Source organism: Myxocyprinus asiaticus, chromosome 45 (genome assembly GCF_019703515.2).
Source record: "Myxocyprinus asiaticus isolate MX2 ecotype Aquarium Trade chromosome 45, UBuf_Myxa_2, whole genome shotgun sequence".
NCBI classification, from domain to species: domain Eukaryota; kingdom Metazoa; phylum Chordata; class Actinopteri; order Cypriniformes; family Catostomidae; genus Myxocyprinus; species Myxocyprinus asiaticus.
In genome coordinates, this window is record NC_059388.1 from 6931365 (window position 1) to 6957610 (window position 26246).

A 26246-nucleotide genomic window follows, 5' to 3' on the forward strand; every position below is an offset into this window, starting at 1 on the left:
TATTGCAGGACAATCTGAGCACTGATGGAGGGATTGTGCATTCCTGGTATAACTCGGGCAGTTGTTGTTGCCATCCTGTACCTGTCTCGCAGGTGTGATATTCAGATGTACCGATCCTGTGCAGGTGTTGTTACACGTGGTCTGCCACTGCGAGGATAATCAGCTGTCCTTCCTGTCTCCCTGTAGTGCTGTCTTATGTGTCTCACAGTACGGACATTGCTATTTATTGCCCTGGCCACATCTGCAGTCTTCATGCCTCCAAGGCACGTTCACGCAGATGAGCAGGGAACCTGGGCATCTTTCTTTTGGTGTTTTTAGAAGGTGTTTTTAGTCAGTAGAAAGTCTCTTTATTGTCCTAAGTTTTTATAACTGTGACCTTAATTGCCTACCGTCTCTAAGCTGTTAGTGTCTTAACGACCGTTCCACAGGTGCAGGTTAATTAATTGTTTATGGATCATTGAACAAGCATGGAAAACATTGTTTAAACCCTTTACAATAAAGATCTGTAAAGTTATTTGGATTTTTACAAAATTGTCTTTAAAATACAGTGTCCTGAATAAGGGACGTTTCTTTTTTCGCTGAGTTATATATATATATATATATATATATATATATATATATATATATATATATATATATATATATATATTTAACTTGAGGAGCTATTCTTTGCTATAAGATTTAAGTAATAATAATTTAAAGAGTCCATATTATGCTAATTTACAGGTTCATAATTTTATTTTGGGGGCCTACTAGAATAGGTTTACAGGCTTTAATGTTCAAAAAACACATTATTTTTCTCATTCTGTACATTGCCGCTCATCCTCTGGCTGAAACACTCTGATTTGGCTCCTGTCTCTTTAAAGCCCCCTTTTCTGAAAAGCCCAGTCTGCTCTGATTGGTCAGCTGGCCTAGTCTGTTGTGATTGGTCAATTGCATAGAGCGTGTGTCAGAAATGGAACGCCCCTTAACATAACTGAGTTTCAGGATTCCTTAACAGCTGTGTAGGGCTTTACCGGTTGTGTAGATCAGTGTTACTATCAGAAATAATTAATAATTATTTCTGTAGTTATTAATTAATATTTTAATTAATTAATTGGATCTAACTCATTAAAACCTCATATGGGGCTCCAGTAAATGTAGTGTGCTAAGTTTAGGAGCAAGTTTGGTTATTAGCAATAATTAATAATTATCAAAGATAATTATTAATTATGAAAATCAATAGAACATTGATGAGAATCAATGTTAGCTTTTTAAAATCCTTTAAATCAACAATTATCAAAGGTAATCGTTAATTGTTAACATCGATGAAACATTAATTAAAATTAACACTAGCTTATTGATCATTCAAATTCAGTCATCAAAGATAATTATCAATTATCAAAAATCAATAGAATATTAATAAGGATTAACATTGACGGGGCACCACCCTGGAATTAGGGACTAATAACCAAATAGTAAAACAGTCTCAATATTAGATTGTTTTCTTAGGAAAATCGACATCCGAAGAATATCGATTTTCGGGAAAAAAAACAATGAATGAAGGTTTGAATCCGAGCACTGACATCCCGTCAGCATGACACAGGCGTATGCAAAACAAACCAAAACACTTCTCTTTGTAATATAAACAAAAGTTTATTTATGCAGTAATATCAATTAATAATTAATACAATGCAGTCAATAAACTTCCGACTTACAACTACAAACTAAACAGTGATATGATTAGATATGGAAATAAAAATAATCCTATAACACATTAGGTGTGTGTGTGTGTGTGTGTGTGTGTGTGTGTGTGTGTGTGAGATTAGTAAGAGAGAGAGAGAGAGAGAGATGATTAAGTGACAGCCCTAAAGCTGATTTTACGATCGTGGGAGAGAAAACAGCTGTCAGTTTATCACTCAGAGATGCGGTGGACGGCTCGTAAACAGTCCCGTGTTATTTGACTCTTTAATGGATGAACTCAGTTGCTGTCTCACCCGCGATGGCGAAATTGCACAATAGTCCAGTTTGGTTGGACCACAATACAGCAAAACAAATTTGTTATAATTAATACCCTGAGTATTAATAATGAGCAGACATGGCGGTCCGTAAACTGTACAAGCAAAAACCCTGAAACACAAGAATAACACACTATAATATTCTATCTCTGCCCAGACGTAAACCTCTTACTTGAATCGCATGAGGACACAGGTAGAATGTGTTTTCCTCCGTCCTTTAACTCTGACCTGGTTCCTTGAGGCTCGTGTGATGACGGGAGGCTGTTTCCTCGCTCTGTCGGCGGGCGGTACGGCTATTGATTGTCGGCGGGCGGTACGGCTGTTGATTGTCGGCGGGCTGGTGGAGAACTCAGAAATGTCAACTTGATTGAAGATGGAAGAGAAATCTTTAATCTCTTCTGTAGGCAAACGGATGAAGATGCGAATTGCTCAGCGGTCTCCTTCGGATCCGTTAGAGTGTTCGGTGGAACACAGAGTAATCTCAACTCGTCCAGAGAGATGGAGATTGTATGGCCACAGTTTCAAGTCGGACATTACTTCCTTGTGCCACGAGGTTGCACCTGAGAGCAGCAAAGAGCTACGTCTATATTCGGTGAACGAAGTCGCTGGAAGTAACTCACGAAACATTTCAAAGGTATTTCAACTCCTAATGATGTCATGTTTGAGGGACGTTCTGTTGTGTGCCTCATCCAATAGGAGTTGGGAGTTCGATCCTTTAGTGAGCAAGGCTTCATGGATTTGTAGTTTGTTTTGGACTCCCTTTGTTTGATTTTGGAGTGATTTTTATCAGTATAATTTACGACTTGGAAGGTGGTGGCTAGAGTTAGGTTTTTACAACTATATTAGGCCTGCCTTTGTCTTCTATCTGAATACATGAGGCCCAACAGCTGTAAACAGTATTGTAACTATGGTAACAGTGGTGTCGGTTTTTGCCATACCAGTTTGAGTCCAATAATGAAAGTTTGGAAGAACAAGCTGATCGATCCTGAACCACCTTCACAAGCACGACTTGAGCAGGACGTTTCACAGTGGTAGGTTTTAATTTTGCAGCTTTCTTACAAGTACACTGTTGATTATTATGAACCTAACAAAGCTTCAAGTAAAAGACATGTAGTGCAATCTATGTTAGACATCTTTTGCTGGAATGGGTGTAGCCAATCTTTTTCGCCCGAGATATGAACGGAGAACAGAGGCTTACTCCCGGTTGGACATCACCAGGTGTATTAGAGAGTTAGCGAGCAAGTTAGCCGTGGACTACCGATAGCGGACGAAACATTACAGCTTGTAATTATATAATTATATAAGACTCTTGAGATCTACCATTTTACACAGTTTTAGGTAAAAGCCGGCCCACAGCTGAATAGTAAACCCTTACCAAAACAATAAAATTAAATAGCACGTTAGCCGAGCACTACCGTGGATTGCAGACGTTAAATTACCGTTTGTAAAAAATAAATCCATCTCCACACTTGATCACTATTCATGATAGTAAGAACGACAAACAATCTACATAATTCTACACAGTTGTAGGTAAAAGTGGGCCCACAACTGATTGGCAAAACTATTTCAACACAATAACATTAGTTAGCAGGTTAGCGCATAACCGAGTCCTAGAGCTGTGCACTTGATGTACACCGTAGCAACAACACAAAACTCAGCATTTGAACACTTGGTAGCAGATACTGTAAATCCACAAATAATCAAACATACTTAGAGGTTGTGATCCTGAAGCGCCAGATTGTCCCATCAAAGTGGGAACTGCACCATCTTTCAGGAATAACCATCTTGAAAATCTGGCATTGGTTATGGTTGTACTGTTAGATAATTAAAATAAATTTGAACCCTTGATTCTTCAATTCGTCTGCCTTTGGAAGTCCAAACAAAGAGGTTTTGCTTTCGCAGTGAAGAAAACACTGACCCAACTCATCTTGGCCTCTGCTATAACTAAGTTTGTTTGAGGGCAGACCAAAGTAGCCCTTAGGCAGGCATTATGCAACTGTGTTACATAGTGACGTAGATACTTTACAAAAGAAATGGCTGGACTACAAACCAGGAGTTTCATGTAGTTCTTGAGCAGTGTTGTCTGTGGGAGAGAAATTTACAAATACCCAAAGAAGGTAAAACAGGACAATGCAGTTTAATTACAGGCATTTTCATCAGAAGTAACAACCTAATTTGTTTATTGTCTTTTTGATGTAGCATTGTTAGCTTCATTTGTTCTTCAGCCAAGGTATTTTTAATATTCTGGTTGCACTGCACATTGTAGGTGTGAAGATGGGGAATAAAAATATTTTCTCATAACATTTGGTTCCAAAATGTGTATAAGCTTGTCCCAAAAAAACATCCCAAAATGCTGTAATGAAATTGACATTTTGTCATCACTACATCATTTTTATGTTTTTATCCTTCTCTCTGTAGGTCTGCGATACCATTCTGGGACACACCAGGGAACGGTTCTCCTTCACAAACCACCTTGTTAGTGCCACCTTGCTTCAAGGGGACAGGTTTGAACTGTACAAGGTGGCATTTCCTGAAGATGCACTGAGCAACACCTTGAAGGCCTATCCAGTGTTCAGTGGAAGTAAGCTGAAGACAGAGCTTAGTCTCTTCTACAGCAAGGAAGAGTTCAGAGCCCGTTGTGGTTCTGTGAACCTACTCTAGCTGTTTATGGAGAACAAACTTGAAGAAGTCTATTCAGAGATTATAACTCTCCTAAAGATCCTCATCACCACACCTATTACCACAGCTGAGCTGAGAGGTGCTTCTCAACCTTGAAAATAATTAAGAATTTTCTGAGAATCAACATGACCCAGGAGAGGCTGAATGGCCATGCTGTCAATGGAAAAGAGACTGGTGACTGAGATGACTGACTTTAACCAAAAAGTCATTTAAAAATATGCAGGCCAGAATTTAAGTAGGGTAAAATTTATGTTCAAGTAGTGCTACTGGCCAGTGTTTAGGCAACATTACAGTGTGTTTTTTGGTTTTTGGTTTGTTTTGTTTATTATAACAGGCCATTATAGACATTAAACTGATTTAGTAAAAATTAAGGTTTTGGCATTAAAAAGTCTTAAATTTGATGCACTGCACTGGCATTAAGTATTTTCCTCTGAGTTTTCAAAATGTGCATTCCAACTGATAATTTGATTGATTGATTTACAGTTCAGTTATTTAAATGTAATTATTTTCTATGGTGTCATATATTGTTGGTGCTTTTACATGGGTTAAATATTGCTTTGAGCGGGTTTGGTGGTGTTCACACTTTATTACTGATAATAAACCCACATTAAACTCAAATTCACTGATTAGTGGTACCTTATTACATGCTTTAACAGTTGGATTTTTTTTTTTTTTTTTTTTTAGCTAAGCAGTGATGATACATGGTTATATCACCTGTCATATGGCTATTTAACAATTACATTCAGTCCTGCATTACTGACGGTGTGATTTTCAGTTTGTTTGCGCCCAAGTCATCTGAACTCCTACGATAGCTTTGTGTGAGCAACAGATCGAAAGATTTAAACTATTATTTACTAAATTTTCACCTCTTTTATAGCTTTTTCCTGTCCTGATCTGTCACATGACCCACAAGAACCAATGGCCTTTAGCATCAATGCGGGCACAAGATTTGTGAGCTCCGGGAGTAGAAAATGAATAGATTAGCCAGCTAATTTTGATATTAAACTCAGACTTCAGTCACAAAACGTTTCTTAGCTTTCTTTCCCGTTAATGTAGCTGTCAGTGCAATAGTGTACTTTTTTACCAGTGGTTCTAATGCTGCCTTCACATGCTGGCGGAATACGAGTTTCCCACTCGGAAGTCACACATGACCTCTCAAGTGGTAAATATGACTGGGAAACCCGTAGATAAATTTAATACCCGAGTTTCCAAGATGGGAGAAGTCATAAACTTTCAACATGGCGGAGGAGAGCACGGTTTCTGTAGAGAATCACAGGTTTTATTCATTTTCCTAAATACAGCTAATTGTTAGCGCTTGCCGTTTCTGTGATATATATTTGCATTTTCAACCATTTGATACATATTGTACATTTTTACACCGTGAAAATAGCATGTATTTGACCAAAATTCTATTATCGTCAGCAAGCTTAGTAATATGTATCATGGTGTCAGAATAAAAGTTCCTTTAAGAAGTATGTATGAATGAACCTGGCATCATCCATGTTTCCTGTTCTTTCCAACAACAAAGCACTTGAACACGACGTACTTGTAATTACCTCTTCAGAAGTGGGAAGTATGTTAATTCTGATAGTACATGAAGGCAGCATTAATCCTGATCCAAAATGTGCAGTTCCAGGATTAGGAACCGATGGTTTATTTATTCACTGTGGTTTTAAATTTTCCTGCTTCTAAACGAATCAACATGAATTTGGAATTAGAAATTATATATATATATATATAATTTCTAATTCCAAATTCATGTTGATTCGTTTAGAAGCAGGAAAATTTAAATTTTATCTCTTTTTTTTTCTTTCTAATGTTCAGTGTTTTATATACAATACACATTAGTTTTCTAGGATTCCACAAACATCCACAAACATACAGTAACAGGACTTCAATTCACAGTAACCTACAGATTTATTTTAAACATATTGTAACACAGTTGGATATTATACATTTGACACACTGCACTATACATGTTTCTATTAAAAGCCTTTACAATACAGTATAATTGAACACATAACAAAACTGGTTATTATTAAAGGTATTTCCATCATCGAGTTCCATGTTCAGTCACAAAGAAGCTCTTTGGCTGGCTGACACAAACTTTCTGTTATTCCAAATAATCCTAAAGCAAACACACACAGACACTACCACATTCATTCTGATACAATACAATGATTGATTATAAATGGATGTACAACTGGGCACAAGTATTTTGATCTAAAGTTAAATACTTTTCACACATGTACAAACGATGATTTAAACAAATGCAGTGTTAATTATGTTTCTGTTCTTACATTTCTTAAGTTCTGCCACTTTCCACTGTCACTTTTTTTTTCCTCCCCTTTTCTCCCCAATTTGGAATGCCCAATTCCCAATGTGCACTAAGTCTTTGTGGTGGGGTAGTGACTCACCTCAATCCGGGTGGTGGAGGACGAATCTCAGTTGCCTCCACATCTTAGACTGTCAATCCGCGCATCTTATCATGTAGCTTGTTGAGCACGTTACCACAGAGACGTAGCGCATGTGGAGGCCCACGCTATTCTCTGCGGCATCCATGCACAACTCAGAGAACCACATTATGACGACCATGAGGAGGTTAACCCAATGTGACTCTACCCACCCTAGCAACCGGGCCAACTGGTTGCTTAGGAAGCCTGACTGGAGTCACTCAGTACACCCTGGATTCGAGCTTGCGACTCCAGGTGTGGTAGTCAGCGTCTTTACTTGCTGAGCTACTCAGGCCCCACTTTCCACTGACACTTAATAGAGTGTGAAATAGGGATTGACAATAAAGTCAATTTATTGTTCTTTTTCACATCTGGTGGACAGAAAATACAGTTTAAAACTCAAAATTTTGATTTTGTAATTTTCTAGCAACAAAAATAAAATGTAACGGTTATAATATGCCAGAATGGATAACAGGGTTGCAGAATTAGCCCAAATGAAACTCAGTCACTCAGTAGGCGCTAGTTAGTTTAGCACCGAATGTTGGTTTGTAGTTATTGATAAACTAACGCCCCGAGTATAATTTGTTTATGCATGTTCCGGATCGGATCAAGCCTGACCGACCATGTTGCTTTTCTGAGTATACTTTTCTGAACGCGAACGAATAGGAAAGCGTGCGACACATGCGCACTACGACTGCTTTGTGACACTCTTTTAGTACAGTCAATGACCAGTGCATGTGCAGACGACACACACAGATGAGGACTGCGTGTGTGAGTCAAGAAAATCTAGGCGGTGCGCGGTCAATGGTGATGCTGATGATGGTTATGCTGATGATTTGCGTCACACATACTGTGCGTGGAGGGATCCGCAGCGCGGACACCAGAAGTATACTTTGGCCTTAAGGCTTAAATTTACTAAGGCCACATTAATCCGAATACATTTGAAAATGGTGTTTTCGTTTTCAAAACAAGCTTGAAAGTTTTGGCCACCATTCACTTGCATTGAAAGGACCTACAGAGCTGAAATATTCTTCTAAAAATCTTTGTTTGTATTCAGCAGAAGAAAGTAAGTCATACACATCTGGGATGTCATGAAAGTAAGTAAGTGATGAGAGAATTTAAATTTTTCTGTGAACTATATCCCATTAAATCCCCTCACTGCGCATGCAAAAAAATCGCCGTTCCATGTACAGTCTGAAACGCAATTGTACTCGTGTTCTGTCACCAGACAGCAATTCCAAGTAAACTTCCTGTCACCTTTGGAGGAATGCAATGTGAAGGTTGCACAAAGTAACATTTATCTTTAACAACGCTTTTAAAGTGAAAAGCAGGCACAACAATGCCGCTACAACATGGACCGCCATCTTAATTGTTTTGGGTTGAATGGATCACACGACTGCGTCACATGACAACAAATACAACATTTTCAGATATCTCCATTTCCCCTGTCCATACTACAATGCGAAGACGATGTTTTCAAATGTGTCCTCTTGGGAAAGCGTTTTCAAAAATCTCAGTTTTCGCTGTCAAAAACAGTGTCAAAATATGCGTTTCCAAGCGAAAATATATTAGTGTGGACGTGGCCTTATTTTTCCCACAAATCAAAGAAAACTATTTGCTTGATCATCTTACAACTCTGGTAACAAAGCTGAATGCTTGCGTACATCTACATTTTGTAATCTTAGCTCAAACTCTCAACTGATTAAATTCAATGGTAAAAAGTCTTGTGTAGACTGATGCTGAGAGTATGGAAATGTTTTACACTCTGTAGATGACTTTCTACAGCTAGCTGGTGTGCTCTACTGTGCTTTTCCTCTCCTTGGACTCTTCTGCAAGTTATTCACTGACCATGGCATGAAATGAGCTTGACTTGAGGGAGTTATAATATAAAGGTAAGTGTTTGCCTTTTGGTTATGACCTGTTCACAGTATGTTTGTATGAATGTCTTTGATAAATGCAGGTTTCTGGGTCAGGGGTTCTTGAGGCGGGCCATAACAGGGTTGAAGAAGGAGAAGTTGTTGAACATGCTCTGGTCCATGCTGTTAATAAGGGTGCGATCTGCGATGGAAAGTCGAGGTTTCTCATTTATGAACTCTTTGTCGAAGTTACTACAGTCACTGTCTGATTTCTGTGAATAGAGAAATACTCAACAAGTCAGTACTTCTTACTGTGTGTCAGACAGTACTATATTTTAGAGATAAATGCCATTGACATACAGCTGTAATGATCTTACCACTGTTGGTTTGAAGGGCGGCTCCACCTGCCGTTTCTCCAGTGCGTTCCAGTCTATATCTTTGAAGAATGCATGCTGCCGTATATTTCCTTTCACACCCAGCCTCTGCTCTGGTTCCCTCACAAATAACTGTAACCAGACACAAAATCCAGTTAGTGTTTATAATAGACCCACAGATAATAGAGCAAACGTGTATTTCTTTAAAGTTAGCTTAAGTTGGTATTTAAAAAGACAAACTGACAATGTCTCTACAGACAAATACTGTTTATTGAGGTTGCACCTTAACAAGAATGTCCCGTGCATCTCTAGTTAGCCAGCGCGGGTAGCATGGGTCATCTGTACGAATCGACTGAAACAGCTCTTCCTCATCATGTCCATGGAATGGTGACTGGCCAATCAACATCTCATAAAGAAGGACACCAAATGACCACCAATCTACAGAGGTCCCATATTTCTGCCCAAGCAAAATCTGTGGAAAAGCATAAAAGTTTCTAAGATGTTATTTTTCAGGTCATTTCTACAATTTGCTACAATGACTATGTTTACATTCACAAGAATAATCTGTTATTAATCAGAATTTGGTAATTTTCCAATTATGTACAGTAAGTGTCATGTAAATGTATTAACCTGATTGCCATAAACAGTTTAAACTAATGGACCCTTTTCACAGACAGTGATTTTTCTGGAAAGCTGTGAAAGTGTAATAGTGGATTTTTGTCTTTTGCTGTTTGAGCAAATATGTTAGCAAAAATTATATTTGCTGTGGTCTCCCATTCACCGCTATGCAAGCTTACCCTGCTATCCTTTATTTCTGAAATCCAAACCCGGATAAAGTATGTGAAAAGGGTAAATTTTCCAGTTTCAAGAAATCTATATTTATATATATATATACAGGTGCATCTCAATAAATTAGAATGTCATGGAAAAGTTCATTTATTTCAGTAATTCAACTCAAATTGTGAAACTCATGTATTAAATAAATTCAATGCACACAGATTGAAGTAGTTTAAGTTTTGGTTCTTTTAATTGTGATGATTTTGGCTCACATTTAACAAAAACCCACCAATTCACTATCTCAAAAAAATAGAATATGGTGACATGCCAATCAGCTAATCAACTCAAAACACCTGCAAAGGTTTCCTGAGCCTTCAAAATGGTCTCTCAGTTTGGTTCACTAGGCTACACAATCATGGGGAAGACTGCTGATCTGACAGTTGTCCAGAAGACAATCATTGACACCCTTCACAAGGAGGGTAAGCCACAAACATTCATTGCAAAGAAGCTGGCTGTTCACAGAGTGCTGTATCCAAGCATGTTAACAGAAAGTTGAGTGGAAGGAAAAAGTGTGGAAGAAAAAGATGCACAACCAACTGAGAGAACCGCAGCCTTATGAGGATTGTCAAGCAAAATCGATTCAAGAATTTGGGTGAACTTCACAAGGAATGGACTGAGGCTGGGGTCAAGGCATCAAGAGCCACCACACACAGACGTGTCAAGGAATTTGGCTACAGTTGTTGTATTCCTCTTGTTAAGCCACTCCTGAACCACAGACAACATCAGAGGCGTCTTACCTGGGCTAAAGTCCTCTTTTCAGATGAGAGCAAGTTTTGTATTTCATTTGGAAACCAAGGTCCTAGAGTCTGGAGGAAGGGTGGAGAAGCTCATAGCCCAAGTTGCTTGAAGTCCAGTGTTAAGTTTCCACAGTCTGTGATGATTTGGGGTGCAATGTCATCTGCTGGTGTTGGTCCATTGTGTTTTTTGAAAACCAAAGTCACTGCACCCGTTTACCAAGAAATTTTGGAGCACTTCATGCTTCCTTCTGCTGACCAGCTTTTTAAAGATGCTGATTTCATTTTCCAGCAGGATTTGGCACCTGCCCACACTGCCAAAAGCACCAAAAGTTGGTTAAATGACCATGGTGTTGGTGTGCTTGACTGGCCAGCAAACTCACCAGACCTGAACCCCATAGAGAATCTATGGGGTATTGTCAAGAGGAAAATGAGAAACAAGAGACCAAAAAAAATGCAGATGAGCTGAAGGCCACTGTCAAAGAAACCTGGGCTTCCATACCACCTCAGCAGTGCCACAAACTGATCACCTCCATGCCATGCCGAATCGAGGCAGTAATTAAAGCAAAAGGAGCCCCTACCAAGTATTGAGTACATATACAGTAAATGAACATACTTTCCAGAAGGCCAACAATTCACTAAAAATGTTTTTTTTTATTGGTCTTATGATGTATTCTAATTTGTTGAGATAGTGAATTGGTGGGTTTTTGTTAAATGTGAGCTAAAATCATCACAATTAAAAGAACCAAAGACTTAAACTACTTCAGTCTGTGTGCACTGAATTTATTTAATACACGAGTTTCACAATTTGAGTTGAATTACTGAAATAAATGAACTTTTCCACGACATTCTAATTTATTGAGATGCACCTGTATGTATATATATATATATATATATAAATAGGGATAACTAATTTGGTCATTTTCCGATTATGTACTGTGGGCATCATGTAAACACATTAACTTGATTTCCATAACCAAATTAAGTCAATATTCCTGTTTCAAGGAATCTGAATAAAACAATTTATGCCTATATTAATCAGAATATGGTAATTTTCAGATTATGTACTGTGGGCATCATGTAAACACATTAACCTGATTGCCATAACAGATTAAACCAATATTCCGGTTTCTAGAAATCTGAATAAAACATCTTGTACCTTTATTAATCAGAATTCTGTGTCAAGTAAACACCTTATTCGGAATATCCACCTTCCTTTATATTTGAGCATGTCCTAACAAAGGTGATATCAGTACAGTTGGAAAATGTCAAGCTACTAAAGAAACATGTTTTTAAGCAAGAAGGAGACTCTAAATTTAGCTAAACTTCATGCTCTTGTGTGTTACTATTAAGAATCTGAATGAGAAGTAATTCAGTTACTGTCCAAAATGACTTAAATTCAGCGTAATAAATGGCAAGAGTGAGAATCCTCAGTATTTTTTTAAGAAGAGAATAGCAAGAGAAGAGTGTGCAAATTTATTTAGAATATGTTGATTACATGTAAACAGGTATATTCCAATAACTGTGGCACATTTAAACATCTTTTAAAGAATAAAGGCTTAACCAGAACATGAACCTTTCAGAAAATTATGTGCTTGTAAACGTGGTTATTGACAGAAATTTATTTCTGCATAAAGAAAATTTGCGTACCAGCCACACATATTTTTTGGGCTGGGTATTGATACAGATTTCCAGACTTGATTCCGATTCACAAACTTTAGATCCGATTAGAGTTGGATTTTGATACAATTTGATTCTGATTCATTTGGGTTTATTTCTGTTGTAATGTACATTTTGCTTTGATATAAAGAAAAAATGATCTCAGCTAATGCTGTTAATTATACAGGGGACCTTTTAATTAGGTACCTTACAAAAATATTTTTTTTTACATTTTATCATTAGATTTTCTTCATTTTGGTCACATTTTTGCCTTTTAAAAATGTACAAATTCCATGTATTCCATCAATAAATATTTTTTGAGATTTTATACATTATATTGTTACATGTTTATTGTTTACATGCGCTAAAACAGTACTGTCTCTTTAAGAATAGTGGCAGTTCAGCGAGCATCTTACAGAAGTGTTTTGGTTGAGGACATATTAACGAGTGGAGTAAAATAGCTTATTTAGCGCATCAGTGCTATATGTTATTAGAATTAAATGTTTCTATTTTGTTGTTTTTGATCAACAACTGACTGTAAAGAACAGAAAGTATACTAAAAGAGACATTATTCAATGACAAATGGATCGCGAGGATCTCTTCTTTGGACACACATTACACGAACGATTCAAAGCAAATTTTACTCTCAACACGCAGTGAAAGGATCTCCAACCAGTGGCCTATCACAGACATTTTTAGTCGCAAAGCACGAAATTTGGTCACATGTGAGTGATTTATACGCATTGTAGAAGGCATAGAGTAAAAGATCGATCTTGGGATTTAAAGAAACAATATCAGGATCATTTAAATGAAAATCACGGATCACAATTAATCGAAAAATCTATATTTTTACCCAGCCCAACATATTTTTAATTAACTAATAAATGTTGGTTACACTGTTTCCTAACCAGGCACAATGCGACAGGTTTCCAGAGACAAGTACTTTTTCTGTTCACACTGAAGGCGAAAAATGCTACATGATGTTACACAATCACAGCCAATCAGAACATAATTGATGTTTAAAATACTGCTATGTGAAGCAGGTTTTTGAACAATGAGATTTCACTATGGGTGGGTGGGGCGCAACACCACAGAAATGGAAACCAAACGATGACCCATTTTACACCTGGTGGCCAATGGTAGTCTACAGTAGTTACGATATATAAAATTGATCACCTCAGGGGCAATGTAGTCTGGAGTTCCACAGAAGGTGCATGTTCTAGCTTCTCCAACCATGTTCTCTTTACACATGCCAAAATCTGCGATCTTGATGTGGCCATCTATGTCCAGCAAAATATTATCCAGCTTAAGATCTCTGCAGAGGGACAACATACACGTATGGGTTATAAATAATTATGAAAAAAGTCATAGCTCATAATTTGTGGTATATAGTTTGTTTGCACACTTATGCTTACCTGTAAACAATGCCTTTAGAATGTAGAAACTGCAGCCCACAGATGATCTCGGCAGCGTAGAACCTATTAGCAGAGAGTAGGAGAGAAGAGAGGAGGTGGAAGACATTGAAAAACATAGAAAAATAAGAATGGGCAGAGCCTCAGCTTTAAGAATTTGTTTGTGGGGGCTGCATGTCTGTCTCACGTGGATCGTGGGAGGTCAAATCGGTGGCAGGTCTGGATGTGAAACATTAGGTCGCCTCCGTTTAAGTACTCCATCACGAAGAATAGATTTTCCTACAGAGGCCAGGATAAACAGATCAGTTTGGACCAGTTAAACAAAAGTACATGACTTCAATATGTTGGAGTGACTCAACGGCTGTCACAAAATGTAGAAAGTCTGCAACAAAAGTTCCGAAAAACAGAAAAAAATCAGCATTTCTGACTAGCATGTGATTTGAAATCCAATTTAAAAATGATTTTTGGAATGTGTGTCAGTCTGAACGGCCTTATTGGATTTCAAGCAGTTAGCAATTAGCATTTGGGATGCAACAAGTACAAATGTCCTCTCTTTCTACTCTCAAATGTTGAGAAAGAAAGCCTCTTGTCATTATGCTGATGCTTATGTAAGGGTGGCCAGCTGATAGATAGCTGTGCAATGTGTATAAACCTCACTCTCCTGACCTCAAGAGGTGCACTAGCGACTGACGATAGAGGCTGTAGCCTTTAGCTTCCTTGTTAGCGCACCCGCCTCCCATGCCAGAGACGTCGGTTCGAGTCCCGTACGGAGTGGGTAGAACAGGAGCATCACAATGGTGCCTTGACCCGGACGGGAGTGAGGATTAGGGGGGTGAGTGTAATGGGAGCCAGCTGATAGATAGCTGTGCAATGTGTATAAACCTCACTCTCCTGACCTCAAGAGGTGCACTAGCATCTGATGCTAGCGGCTTTAGCCTCCTTGTTAGCGCACCCGCCTCCCAAGCCCGAGACGTCAGTTTGAGTCCCATACAGAGTGGGTGGAACAAGAGCATCACAATGGTGCCGTGACCCAGATATGAGTTGGGGGGGGAGGGTGAGTATAACGAGGGCCAGCTAATAGATAGCTGTGCAATGTGTATAAACCACACTCTCCTGACCTCAAGAGGTGCACTAGCGACTGACGCTAGAGGTTTTAGCCTCCTTGTTAGCGCACCTGCCTCCCATGCCGGAGATGCCGGTTTGAGTCCCGTACGGAGCGGGTAGAACTGGAGGGTCACAATGGTGCCGTGACCCTGATGGGAGTGCGATTTAGGGGGGTGAGTGTAATGGTGGCCAGCCTTACAATGTTTATAAACCTCACTCTCCTGACCTCAAGAGCTGCACTAGCGACTGACACTAGAGGCTGTAGCCTTTAGCATCTTTGTTAGTGCACCCACCTCCCATGCCAGAGACGCCAGTTCGAGTCCCAAACGGAGCGGGTAGAACAAGAGCATCACACTTACATCATTACTATGGCGATCAACAACGATATTGAGTACTCTGTCTGAACAAATGGATCAGATTTCATCACTTGCTAAATGACTGTGCAAACAGTCAGTCCTAAAGATTGGATTTAAAAACTAAATTAAATTTTTGGGGAGGGTGACAAAACCAATGTGTACTGAGAATGTCAATATGTGTTACCTTGGTCTGGAAGGTGCAGTAGAGGTGTGTGAGGAAGGGGTGTTCCCAGGCCAAAGACAGCACTCTCTTCTCCACCATAGTGCATTCAACATCATCATCCATCAGAACTACATCTTTCTTCAGTGCCTTCACCGCAAAGAATTGCCCTGTGCCCTTCAACTCAGCCAGGAACACCTACAAACACACACACACTCACACACATATGCACTCCAAGATTTGCAGAGAATTACATGGTTATGCATTCACATGGATGTGGGTTTCAGTCCCAGATGTAATCTATGTTGTGTCCTGTACTAGCTCTGATAAACTGACTGATCCAGTAATCTGTCAGACACATTTGGCCAAAGCATCTTACAGTGGATAAAGAAGGTTAACATGAAATAAATAATAAATAACCTGACTTTATATGGCAATCGCTTTGAAAGGGTACATAAGGACTACAACAAGAATGTGAGTTGAAGTGCTTGACTGTGTGTAATTTGTGTTGTAGAAGATAAAACAGAAAAGTATCTTCAAATAATGTAAACCTTAGACCTTATTTTACGTGTTAAAGGAAAACCAATAATCTAAAATGTAGAAATTCCACAGGGAATCCTTGGTCATTGGGTTTGGCCTACAAAACTATTAACAGAACTTGTAAAGTGCAGTCACTTTGATATACAGTTTATACAATTTAAAATGTCAGTATGCTGCTAAAATGTGTCTAGAGAGCTTCTCTTACCTTTCCAAAACTTCCCTTGCCCAGCATCTTGTGCAGAGTGAAGTTGTCTAGGACAAATTTGTGGTGCTCTTTGCGTGGGGTGCTGTACAATGGCTCAGGTTCTTCAGTTAGGCTTGGCTTGCCACCCTCAGTCGGGGCGTCCCATGCTATACCCTGCTGCTCTGTAGGGAGGAATAGAAAATCATTGGACACTGGATAACAGGACTGCATTAATACTGAATCAATAGCTCTGTTCCAATACCTTGCGAGCAGCCCACCTCAGCAACAGACTACAGATGCAAAGACTAGTCCATACAGTAGGAAGCAAACATATGAAGGAAATGTACACTGGCGGCCAAAAGTTTGGAATAATGTACAGATTTTGCTGTTTCGAAGGAAATTGGTACTTTAATTCACCAAAGTGGCAATCAACTGATCACAAAGTATAGTCAGGACATTACTGATGTAAAAAACAGCACCATCACTATTTGAAAAAAGTCATTTTTGATCAAATCTAGACAGGCCCCATTTCCAGCAGCCATCACTCCAACACTTTATCCTTGAGTAATTATGCTAAATTGCTAATTTGGTACTAGAAAACCACTTGCCATTATATCAAACACAGTTGAAAGCTATTTGGTTCATTAAATGAAGCTTAACATTGTCTTTGTGTTTGTTTTTGAGTTGCCACAGTATGCAATAGACTGGCATGTCTTAAGGTCAATATTAGGTCAAAAATGGCAAAAAAGAAACAGCTTTCTCTAGAAACTCGTCAGTCAATCATTGTTTTGAGGAATGAAGTCTATACAATGCTTGAAATTGCCAAAAAACTGAAGATTTCATACTAAGGTGTACACCACAGTCTTCAAAGACAAAGGACAACTGGCTCTAACAAGGGCAGAAAGAGATGTGGAAGGCCAGATATACAACTAAACAAGAGGATAAGTACATCAGAGTCCCTAGTTTGAGAAATAGATGCCTCACATGTCCTCAGCTGACAGCTTCATTGAATTCTACCTGCTCAACACCAGTTTCATGTACAACAGTAAAGAGAAGACTCAGGGGTGCAGGCCATATGGGAAGAATTGCAAAGAAAAAGCCACTTTTGAAACAGAAAAACAAAAAGAAAAGGTTAGAGTGGGCAAAGAAACACAGACATTTGACAACAGATAATTGGAAAAGAGTGTTATGGATCTTAAACACATTGAGCTTTTGTGGGATCAGCTAAACTGTAAGGTGCGTGAGAAGTGCCCGACAAGACAGCCACATCTATGGCAAGTTCTACAGGAAGCATAGGGTGAAATGTCACCTGAGTTTCTGGACAAACTGACAGCTAGAATGCCAAGGATCTGCAAAGCTGTCATTGCAGCACGTGGAGGATTTTTTGATGAGAACTCTTAGAAGTAGTTTAAGAAGTCATTTTTCATGTTATTAATGTCCTGACTATACATTGTAATCAATTGAATGCCACTTTGGTGAATAAAAGTACCAATTTCTTTCCATAAGAGCAAAATCTGTACATTATTCCAAACTTTTGGCCACCAGTGTAAATCTTCCTATATATTTTTTTCAAGTGTAGAAAAGTATTGTTTAAAAAAAAATTCTAATTAAAAATGAATTATTTCACCCAATATTTGTGTCTGCTAAGCAATTGTAGAGAAAAATAGAGTATCAAGTTCTTAGCGACATGCTAACATCAGGTAGTATCTGATGTGATTTGAAAGCGTCACCATCTTTGGTAAGTTGGAATACATTCAGACTGATCTAATGAAAAATATGTGAATGTGTTGATATTTTTGCAGAATGATTTTACTTGCTTTCTTGCACGTATCATGGCAGTTCTGAAGTGAAAATCCACTATGTAGCATTAAAAGCTAGTTACATTTTCTCCCAAACAGATGAGGATTTTAAGGTTAATGCTCTATGGAGTTTTAAATCAACAAAACCTACCTCCCTAACCCAAACCTCAATCCTAAACATAAACCTAACCGATAGTGCCATAAAAAGCAAATGTGAGATGTAAAACGCAACTGCTAAAGCAACCACTTCATTTTGTGGTGATTCTATGACACATTTGGCTTACGTGTCGACTTGCATGCTCTTCAAGACTCGTATCCCAGTCCTTCACATTGCAAGTGCAATGCTCTATCAGCTGAACTACTGCACAGTTTGGTCGTGCACAAATACAGCACAAAGTCTCAAACACGTACCTTTGCGTGGTATTGCTGGCGCGGGCGTGAGGGGAGAAATTGGTAAGTGGCCTGAGGGCTCTCGGGTGACCCCTGCCTGATCTACGCCCACCGGCCCCTCACGACCAATGATCTCAGTATCCCTGGAGCTCCGAGCCTGCGATTGACAGAAACACACACATATTTAATCCTCATCCGATTACACTATCTGTACCACATAATGTATGCAAATCACATTTAGGCTGCTTTGTTGTGTTGTGCAACAGTTATTTGTGTTGCAATATGGATTGCTTTCTAACATATTTTTGAACACAATGATGTGTACAATTCTGGCAACATTTGCGTTCACATACAGTACTTACATGTTTTAGGTCTTATGTAGCACTCATATGTATTGTCTTACTACTAAGCACAGGCTAGTTGTAAATAAACGCAAATCTGTGGTATGCTGCGGTAAATGGTGCAGCATTTCTAACATGACATGTCTAGCTATGTAGCATTTGTGGTTTAGCAGGTGTGTGAGCCCTCTGACCTGTTGAGTGCTCTCAATTATAGCCAGAGCCTCTGCCATTAGCTTCTGGTTGATGCCACAAAGGTTAGCTACTTTCTTCTGACATTTATGGTGAACATTCATGCCACACTCTGCAATGGAAACACATTCAAAACACAGCCCAACAGAGAAGTCAAACACTATTAAATTCAAGTAAGAAGGCTAAAAACAAAGGAAATATTTCTAAATTAAAATAACATCTACTGACAGCATCTGTGTTGATAACAATAGATTTATTTTTATTTTTTTATCTCAGTTAGTAAAAACAAACAAAAATTTACAGTAGGTAAAGCAACGTGTTTACAGTCATGCACTTATTAATTACTAATGGGAAATGTAAAGCTTGTATTTTTGCTAAAGTGCTTTTATTCTTATTAATTCTTCCATATACAAATGTGTGCTAATAAGGGCCATGCTCTGAAGGGGCGGATCAATACTGAATTATTCTTTTTTTTTCTGGTAAATATCAATATCGTTTTATTGCCTAGCCCTAGCGGAGGCCCAATTGAATCTGGTTTTATTCTTCAACAAAGCTGGTGAAGTTGACAAATATAATTGAATAGTTCTGTATCATAGACATTGATTATGTCTTCAGTGCTCATAATATCCAAGTAGAATATGCGAGTTTAGCATGCTAATCGGTTAGCATGCTAATCGGTTAGCATGCTAACTGTAGGGTATGCTACTGTATCTTAGCAGGAAACTGACTCCCAATTTGGTATGTATTCATAGTTGTGAACTACACCCAGCCTAGTCTTAAACTTGTACTTCTGTATTACTTGAACTCTTTGCAATAGCTTAGTGAAAATTGGCTGGCCTTGGCTTGGCGTGCTGCATGGAGCTATGTTTTGAGCTGTAAAGTTGTCTAAACTGAATTTATAGGTGGGACAACATTTCTAGGTGGATGAACAAGCTGTGTGATTTTCACACTAAATTAATGCATGGAACGTGTGTATTTTAACGTTTATCCTGGGGCATTGCCTTTCCACATAGACCTCAAAAGTGAATTTTTTTGTAAACTACATTTTTGTTTTACAAATTGAGGGATGAGTCGAAATAATTTTTTGTGGTAATCAACAGCATGTCAAAGATACTCATATTTCACATTCACAGTTGGCATAGTTCACATGTAGTCTTATAATGCATAACCTTCACATTTAAGGCCCTGGCGAGCGATACCCCACAACAAAGTCCCACAGTGCTCACAGAACGTCGGGCTCTTGTAGTTATACACCTTAAATCTGTGAGGCATGTCAATCTTAAAGCGCTCTTTGTGGATCTGAAACACATACATAAACAGATTTAGTGTTGACATCATTAGAAAACACACACTATTGCATGGAGGGTTTCCATGTGTCATTCATCACTGTCATTGTGAATCAGTTATGTCGCAAAAGTGGCACTTAATATTGGCGTCTGACACCTACTAAAAGAGGAAGGAAGCTGAGACAGATGATTCATTTTCTTTAGTGTTTCTTAAAATACTTTCCTCTGAAGCCTACTACAGCTTAGCTTGAGCCATAATTATATAACAGTTGCACAAGGGGTTCCAAAGGTCCCTTACCAGAAGCAAGTGTACCAAAGACCTAAATTGTAAACTGAATGTAGATTACACTTAAACTATAAAAAATAAAAAAATAAAATGAAACACTAAAAATACTACATCCAGCAAAAAAGATGTATTTTGCTATATGTTGTATGTAAATAACAAAATAACATTATAAATGATAAAATATAAAAATATTTTATATTGAAATAAAAATATAAAACTAACAAATACAACACAAGAAAATAAAGTCTGTTTTAGGACTATTAAGACTTTTTTTGTGACAAACTCATTTCCCCCTAATTCTCATTACTGTAATGCATCAGTAATTCCCATTGTTGTATTCCCATTTTTGTATTACCATTTTTTGTCAATTTGGAATTCCTGTTATTCTCAATGGTGATTTTTATGAGATTTGTATTACTGCAATACAGCTAGGCCCATTGTTTACTCTATTACAGTAAAAAAAATACTGTAAAACGATTACATTTTAATTCCCATGCTGTAAAACTTATATGTATAAATACTAAACATTTTTTTTTTTTTTTTTTTTTTTTTTAAGATTATTGTAATGAGATTTGAGAATTGGGAGGGGAAAATTTTATAATTGTCATGAGAATAATGCCAAAAATAAACACAAATGAAATAAGCATAATTATCTTTAATTAAAAAAAAAATAATAATAATTCTTATTTGTATCTTTTGAAGTGAAATTTGGAAATGTTTGACAGGTTTCGTGAGATTCACCCAAATGTACAAACAAAATACACAGAAATAGTTGAAAGTATTACAGTAAATATAGTTACCATGGTTTCTTTACTGTTTATTGCTGAGCCTGTGCATTTGGCAATGACTTTGTCGATACACTTTTTATGAATGGCAGCATTGCATTCTGAAAAAAAAAAAAGTGAGTTCTGACACTGGTTCAATGGAAACTCATTAAGAAACTTTCAAGGAACCACAACAACCATGAGGATGTAAAAAAATCACTTACGTCGACACTGATATCCCTGTTTATTCAGGCCCCTGGAGCAAGAGAATAGACCATGAAAAAATATTTTGTGCATGTGTTAAATGGCTAAAATATTCACCAATATGTTTCATGATGTTACTGTACACCAGTCAGCCACAACATTAAAACCACCTGCCTAATATTGTGTAGGTCCCTCTCGTGCCGCCAAAACAGCACCAGAATTGCATTCTGAGATGATATTCTTCTCACTACAATTGTACAGAGCGGTTATCTGAGTTACCGTAGACTTTGTCAGTTCGAACAAGTTTGGCCATTCTCTGTTGACCTCTCTCATCAACAAGGCAGATCAGCAGTTACAGAAATACTCAAACCAGCCCATCTGGCACCAACAATCATCCATGCGATTATCTAATCAGTCAGTCGTGTGGCAGCAGTGCATAAAATCAGATACGGGTCAGGAGATTCAGTTAATGTTCACATCAACCTTCAGAATGGGGGAAAGATGTGATCTCAGTGATTTGGAGCGTGGCATGATTGTTGGTGCCAGATGGGCTGGTTTGAGTATTTCTGTAACTGCTGATCTCCTGGGATTTTCACGCACAACAGTCCCTAGAATTTACTCAGAATGGTGCCAAAAACAAAAAACATCCAGTGAGCGGCAGTTCTGTGGACGGAAATGCCTTGTTGATGAGAGAGGTCGACAGAGAATTGCCAGACTGGTTCAAACTGACAAAGTCTACAGTAACTCAAATAATAATAATATCATCTCAGAATGCTATTCTGAGATGCGGGTTGGCACTGTTTTGGCGGCACGAGGGGTACCTACACAATATTAGGCAGGTGGTTTTAATGTTGTGACTGATCGGTGTATGTCAGTATATAAATCAATATTTAGTCCAGTTCAACTCCAGTTTAACTTATCCATTTTTTGTGAGAGAGCTAATTCCAAGCGCAATTTTCGTGCCAGTTCAAAGTGCAAGTGGGCGTAGGTGGGAGTGCTTGCGCTACTTCGGGTGTATGCGCGCAAACTGTGGGTTTGTTAATAAAGAGGTACAAAGCGCAATTTGCTGTTTTCCTGAGAGATAGGTCATTGCGCTAAGTCTGAGATCAAAATTTTTAATACTAGCTATAATTTGTGTGTCAGAAGTTTGAGCTTTCCAAACCTTAAGAACACTGTACAGAAATTAAACATAAAACATTAAACAGAGAAAAATATAACAAATAGATATTACAAAACAATGACTAATAGGAGAGAAGCAAAGCATGTTTCAAGCAGGTGGGACACAAGCGAGCAGGACGAGAGCCAACAGTCCCACTGTTATATAGAACATATACAACATATACAATGAGAACCGGAGCAGCACCGGCGACACTACAGTCACAGAGCAGGGAATGCATTGCATACGGACCATTTACATTACCAAATTTTTATGAATGGGCTGTCTTCATTTATATTGATGCCGCTTGACAGTAAATTAAATATATAATAGGACACAGATGGTGCAATAGCCAGAGAAGAACCTCTGAATTAAATTGCACTTGACCCAGCCCATTAGCACTTTGCACGTGCGATTTTGCTAACAAACTTGTTATCCAAAGTTAACCAAACTTCATGGCCATGCCCATTGACTTGCGTATTACATATCGCATAGTGCTGCGCTTAAGGAATAGTGCTCTTAAAATAGGGCCTATTGTCTAGAAGGCTGTGTAGAAAGTGTTTTAAATTTGATTGAAAATGTGGTCAGTACCAGACAAACTCCTTGCAGACTGAACAGAATGTAGGCTGAGGGAAAAAGGTGGCAGTGAACTCATGACATTTGACCACGTGAACTTTGGCCTGTTTGATGGCTCCTCGTCTGTGATGTAGTGCAAAAACCCCTTCTTTTTCCCGTTCACTCTCTCCATCACCTTCACCATGACCCGCAGCGTCTATGAAGCATGTGTGGAAGTGCAAGAATTACATTTGAGCTTGGCATTTATGCAGTCTATACAGAAATGATGTACATGTGTATGGAGAGTATAATAAATGATTTCTGCATGGACTTCATTTCAACATTTTACCAGCTCCACTGAGCAGAAATACAAATGCAATGTTAATAAAAATACATTGATTAATTTATATGAACTTTCAATAATGTTAATGTGCAAATGGATGAATCGCATGAAAAAAAATGTCCAGTCATATTTCACCCCAAATATGTTATTATGCAAAAAGGAAATTATGCATATTATTTAGACCATTAGAATTCTGTTGGATTTTTGTTTTAATATTTTGATAATTAATATTTCATTGTGACATTATTTTCATTCAAATTAACCTATTATTAATCATTTTTTATAATTGTATTATTCATGTTTGTATTAATTCTATTGTCATTTTTTATTCATTTTATTTATTTATGTTTTTTTTTAGGATTTTGATCATTAATATTGCATTGTTTCATGACAATTTATCTATTATTAATATTTTTTTAATATTAATATTAATGTTATTTCTTCTTATTATTATTATTAGTAGTAATAGTATTTGATTTTAAGGATTTTAATCATTTTATTGCATTGTGACATTATTTTCATGAAAATGTATCTATTATTATTTATTCTATTTTATTTTTAATATTTTATATTAATTTTATTATTTATTTAATTTTATTTTATTATTAATTCTGTTTTTATTTTGTATTACTTTTTATTAATTGTATTATTATTTTATTTTCCATCCATCTTCTATTACTGCTTATTCTATTATTTAATTTAATACATTTTTTGTTTTAATATTCTGATCATTAATTTTGCATTGTAGCATTATATTCATGATAATTAATATGAAATAAATATTATGAATTCTATTTGCATTTTTTATAACTGTATTATTAATTTTATTATTAAATAAAATATTTTTTTTGTTTTATTAATTGTACCATTTATTTTATTTTATTTTATTTTATTTTATTTTGGGGTGAAATATGACCTGATAATTTCTTGACAGTTCTCGTGAGATTTACTGAAATGTATTTGAAATGATTTGTGTGTCTGAAATAAGGAGACACTCACCACTTCTTTCTAGAAAGTAGCGTGCTTCCATCAGTAACCGACCCTGTGGCTTCAGCTCCACCTATATTTCACAAAAATATCTTAAGTTATCAAGTTATAACATACAATAACTTACAATCAATAGTTTATATTTTGAATCAAAATTTAGGCAAACCCCAAAAGTAGGTTTCACAGATATATTCTCATGCACACAATTAAACAGAATTTTGAAAAGTTCCACGCAAACACACACACAGTTGCTCACCCAGATCTCCAGTTTGCCGTTCTCTTTCTTGCAGCGTGAGGCTAGGGTGTCGAGCTGGACTGTGGCCTCCGTCTTCAGTTCTGCCGTCTTGTCCTTGACCACCACATGCATCACTCTTCCCCTGTGGACGTGAGCATCAAATGTGCTGCTCCAGGGGGGATACATGGTGGGCCGCTTCTGCTTGTACACCTGACCCTTTTCTATGGATCCGCACACACAAAAATAAACACAAATTTTCCACCGAATTAGTTGCACAGCACTAAGAACCTGACTGATTAAATACCAGCATGAGTAAAACAATTCACAGTGTGTTTTACAGCATTCTAACTGGATTTACAGCCTCGGAAACTAATACTGCTTTAATGACACAATGCAGGTACTGTTTGATAGTAATCCGATAGTTTTTCATGCAGGGAAACACATACAGAAACTCGAAAGTGGAGCATTTTTTATAAAATGTTAACACTTTCCCCTAAAGGTTTCGAGGTTAAATAATTTCTCCTATCCCAGCTTATTATGCAGAGACAACTATAAGTCATTTGCTGGTTGATTCTCCTGAGTAAACACTGTAGCTCTGTGGCGCTTTTGAATATTCTAATATTTTCGAATATTGATTGTTTAAGCATCCTGACACACCAACACTGGCTCAATTAATGGCATGATAAAACAGTCATTATGTTGGGTTAGGATATTTTCAAGATTCCTAAACCGAGACCAAACTTTCTAGCTGTAACTCGTCCTAGAGTTTTCAAGCAACATCCACAGACCATTCAGACCATTCAACCTAACCATAACCATCTATCTAACTAACCATCCATCCATCCATCCGACTATCTTTTCATATGTAGTTATTATGGAAATTCCATTTGGTCTTGCTAGTGGCAAATAAATGACACACTTCCTTGTGTTATTATGCACGATTCGTCAGTGCATATTATTCCTAAAAAATCAAAGTTCGTCTTTGTAATCAGGGGCATAGATTCTGGGGGGATGGGGGGAGGTAACACCTTCAATAATCCAACTAAATCTACACCCTTGTTTGTAATCTTTTATCAAAATTAAACAAATTTCTCCGCCTCTGAAACGACTTTCTTTTTCAGCTGACATCACCAATCCCTCTTATTTTTTAACCCCTCAACTCGAACCACCTTGCTCCTTTCTGGTATGGAATGTCCATTTTACACAATCCAATCAATTCTCATTGGATTAAATCAAGTCCCAGCCTACAGTTTTTTTCTCATTAATTATGTAAAATGGATTGTGAATGTAATTTATTGTTGACTTTACTATGTGATTTTACATCCAACATAGATACAAAAAAATTATATGTGTGGTCTATTTGACA

General features: G+C 37.6%; 1 protein-coding gene across 2 annotated transcripts in view; it reads right to left on the reverse strand.

The window, feature by feature from the left end:
- Positions 1–6569: 6569 nt before the first annotated feature.
- Positions 6570–26246, reverse strand: part of LOC127435032 (protein kinase C theta type-like) — a 32347-nt gene continuing 12670 nt past the window's right edge. For both annotated transcript variants that reach the window (XM_051688154.1, XM_051688155.1), the window contains exons 4-19: positions 24902–25101; positions 24658–24718; positions 23352–23532; positions 21625–21656; positions 21437–21522; positions 20234–20363; positions 19067–19176; positions 18556–18691; positions 16367–16527; positions 15646–15819; positions 14189–14280; positions 14005–14067; positions 13766–13904; positions 9643–9831; positions 9363–9491; positions 6570–9257 (exon numbers count right to left, since the gene is read on the reverse strand). In XM_051688154.1, coding sequence (XP_051544114.1) covers positions 9099–9257; positions 9363–9491; positions 9643–9831; positions 13766–13904; positions 14005–14067; positions 14189–14280; positions 15646–15819; positions 16367–16527; positions 18556–18691; positions 19067–19176; positions 20234–20363; positions 21437–21522; positions 21625–21656; positions 23352–23532; positions 24658–24718; positions 24902–25101 — 2042 coding nt within the window. In that variant the 3' untranslated portion in view covers positions 6570–9098. The remainder of the gene's footprint in view (positions 9258–9362; positions 9492–9642; positions 9832–13765; positions 13905–14004; positions 14068–14188; positions 14281–15645; positions 15820–16366; positions 16528–18555; positions 18692–19066; positions 19177–20233; positions 20364–21436; positions 21523–21624; positions 21657–23351; positions 23533–24657; positions 24719–24901; positions 25102–26246) is intronic.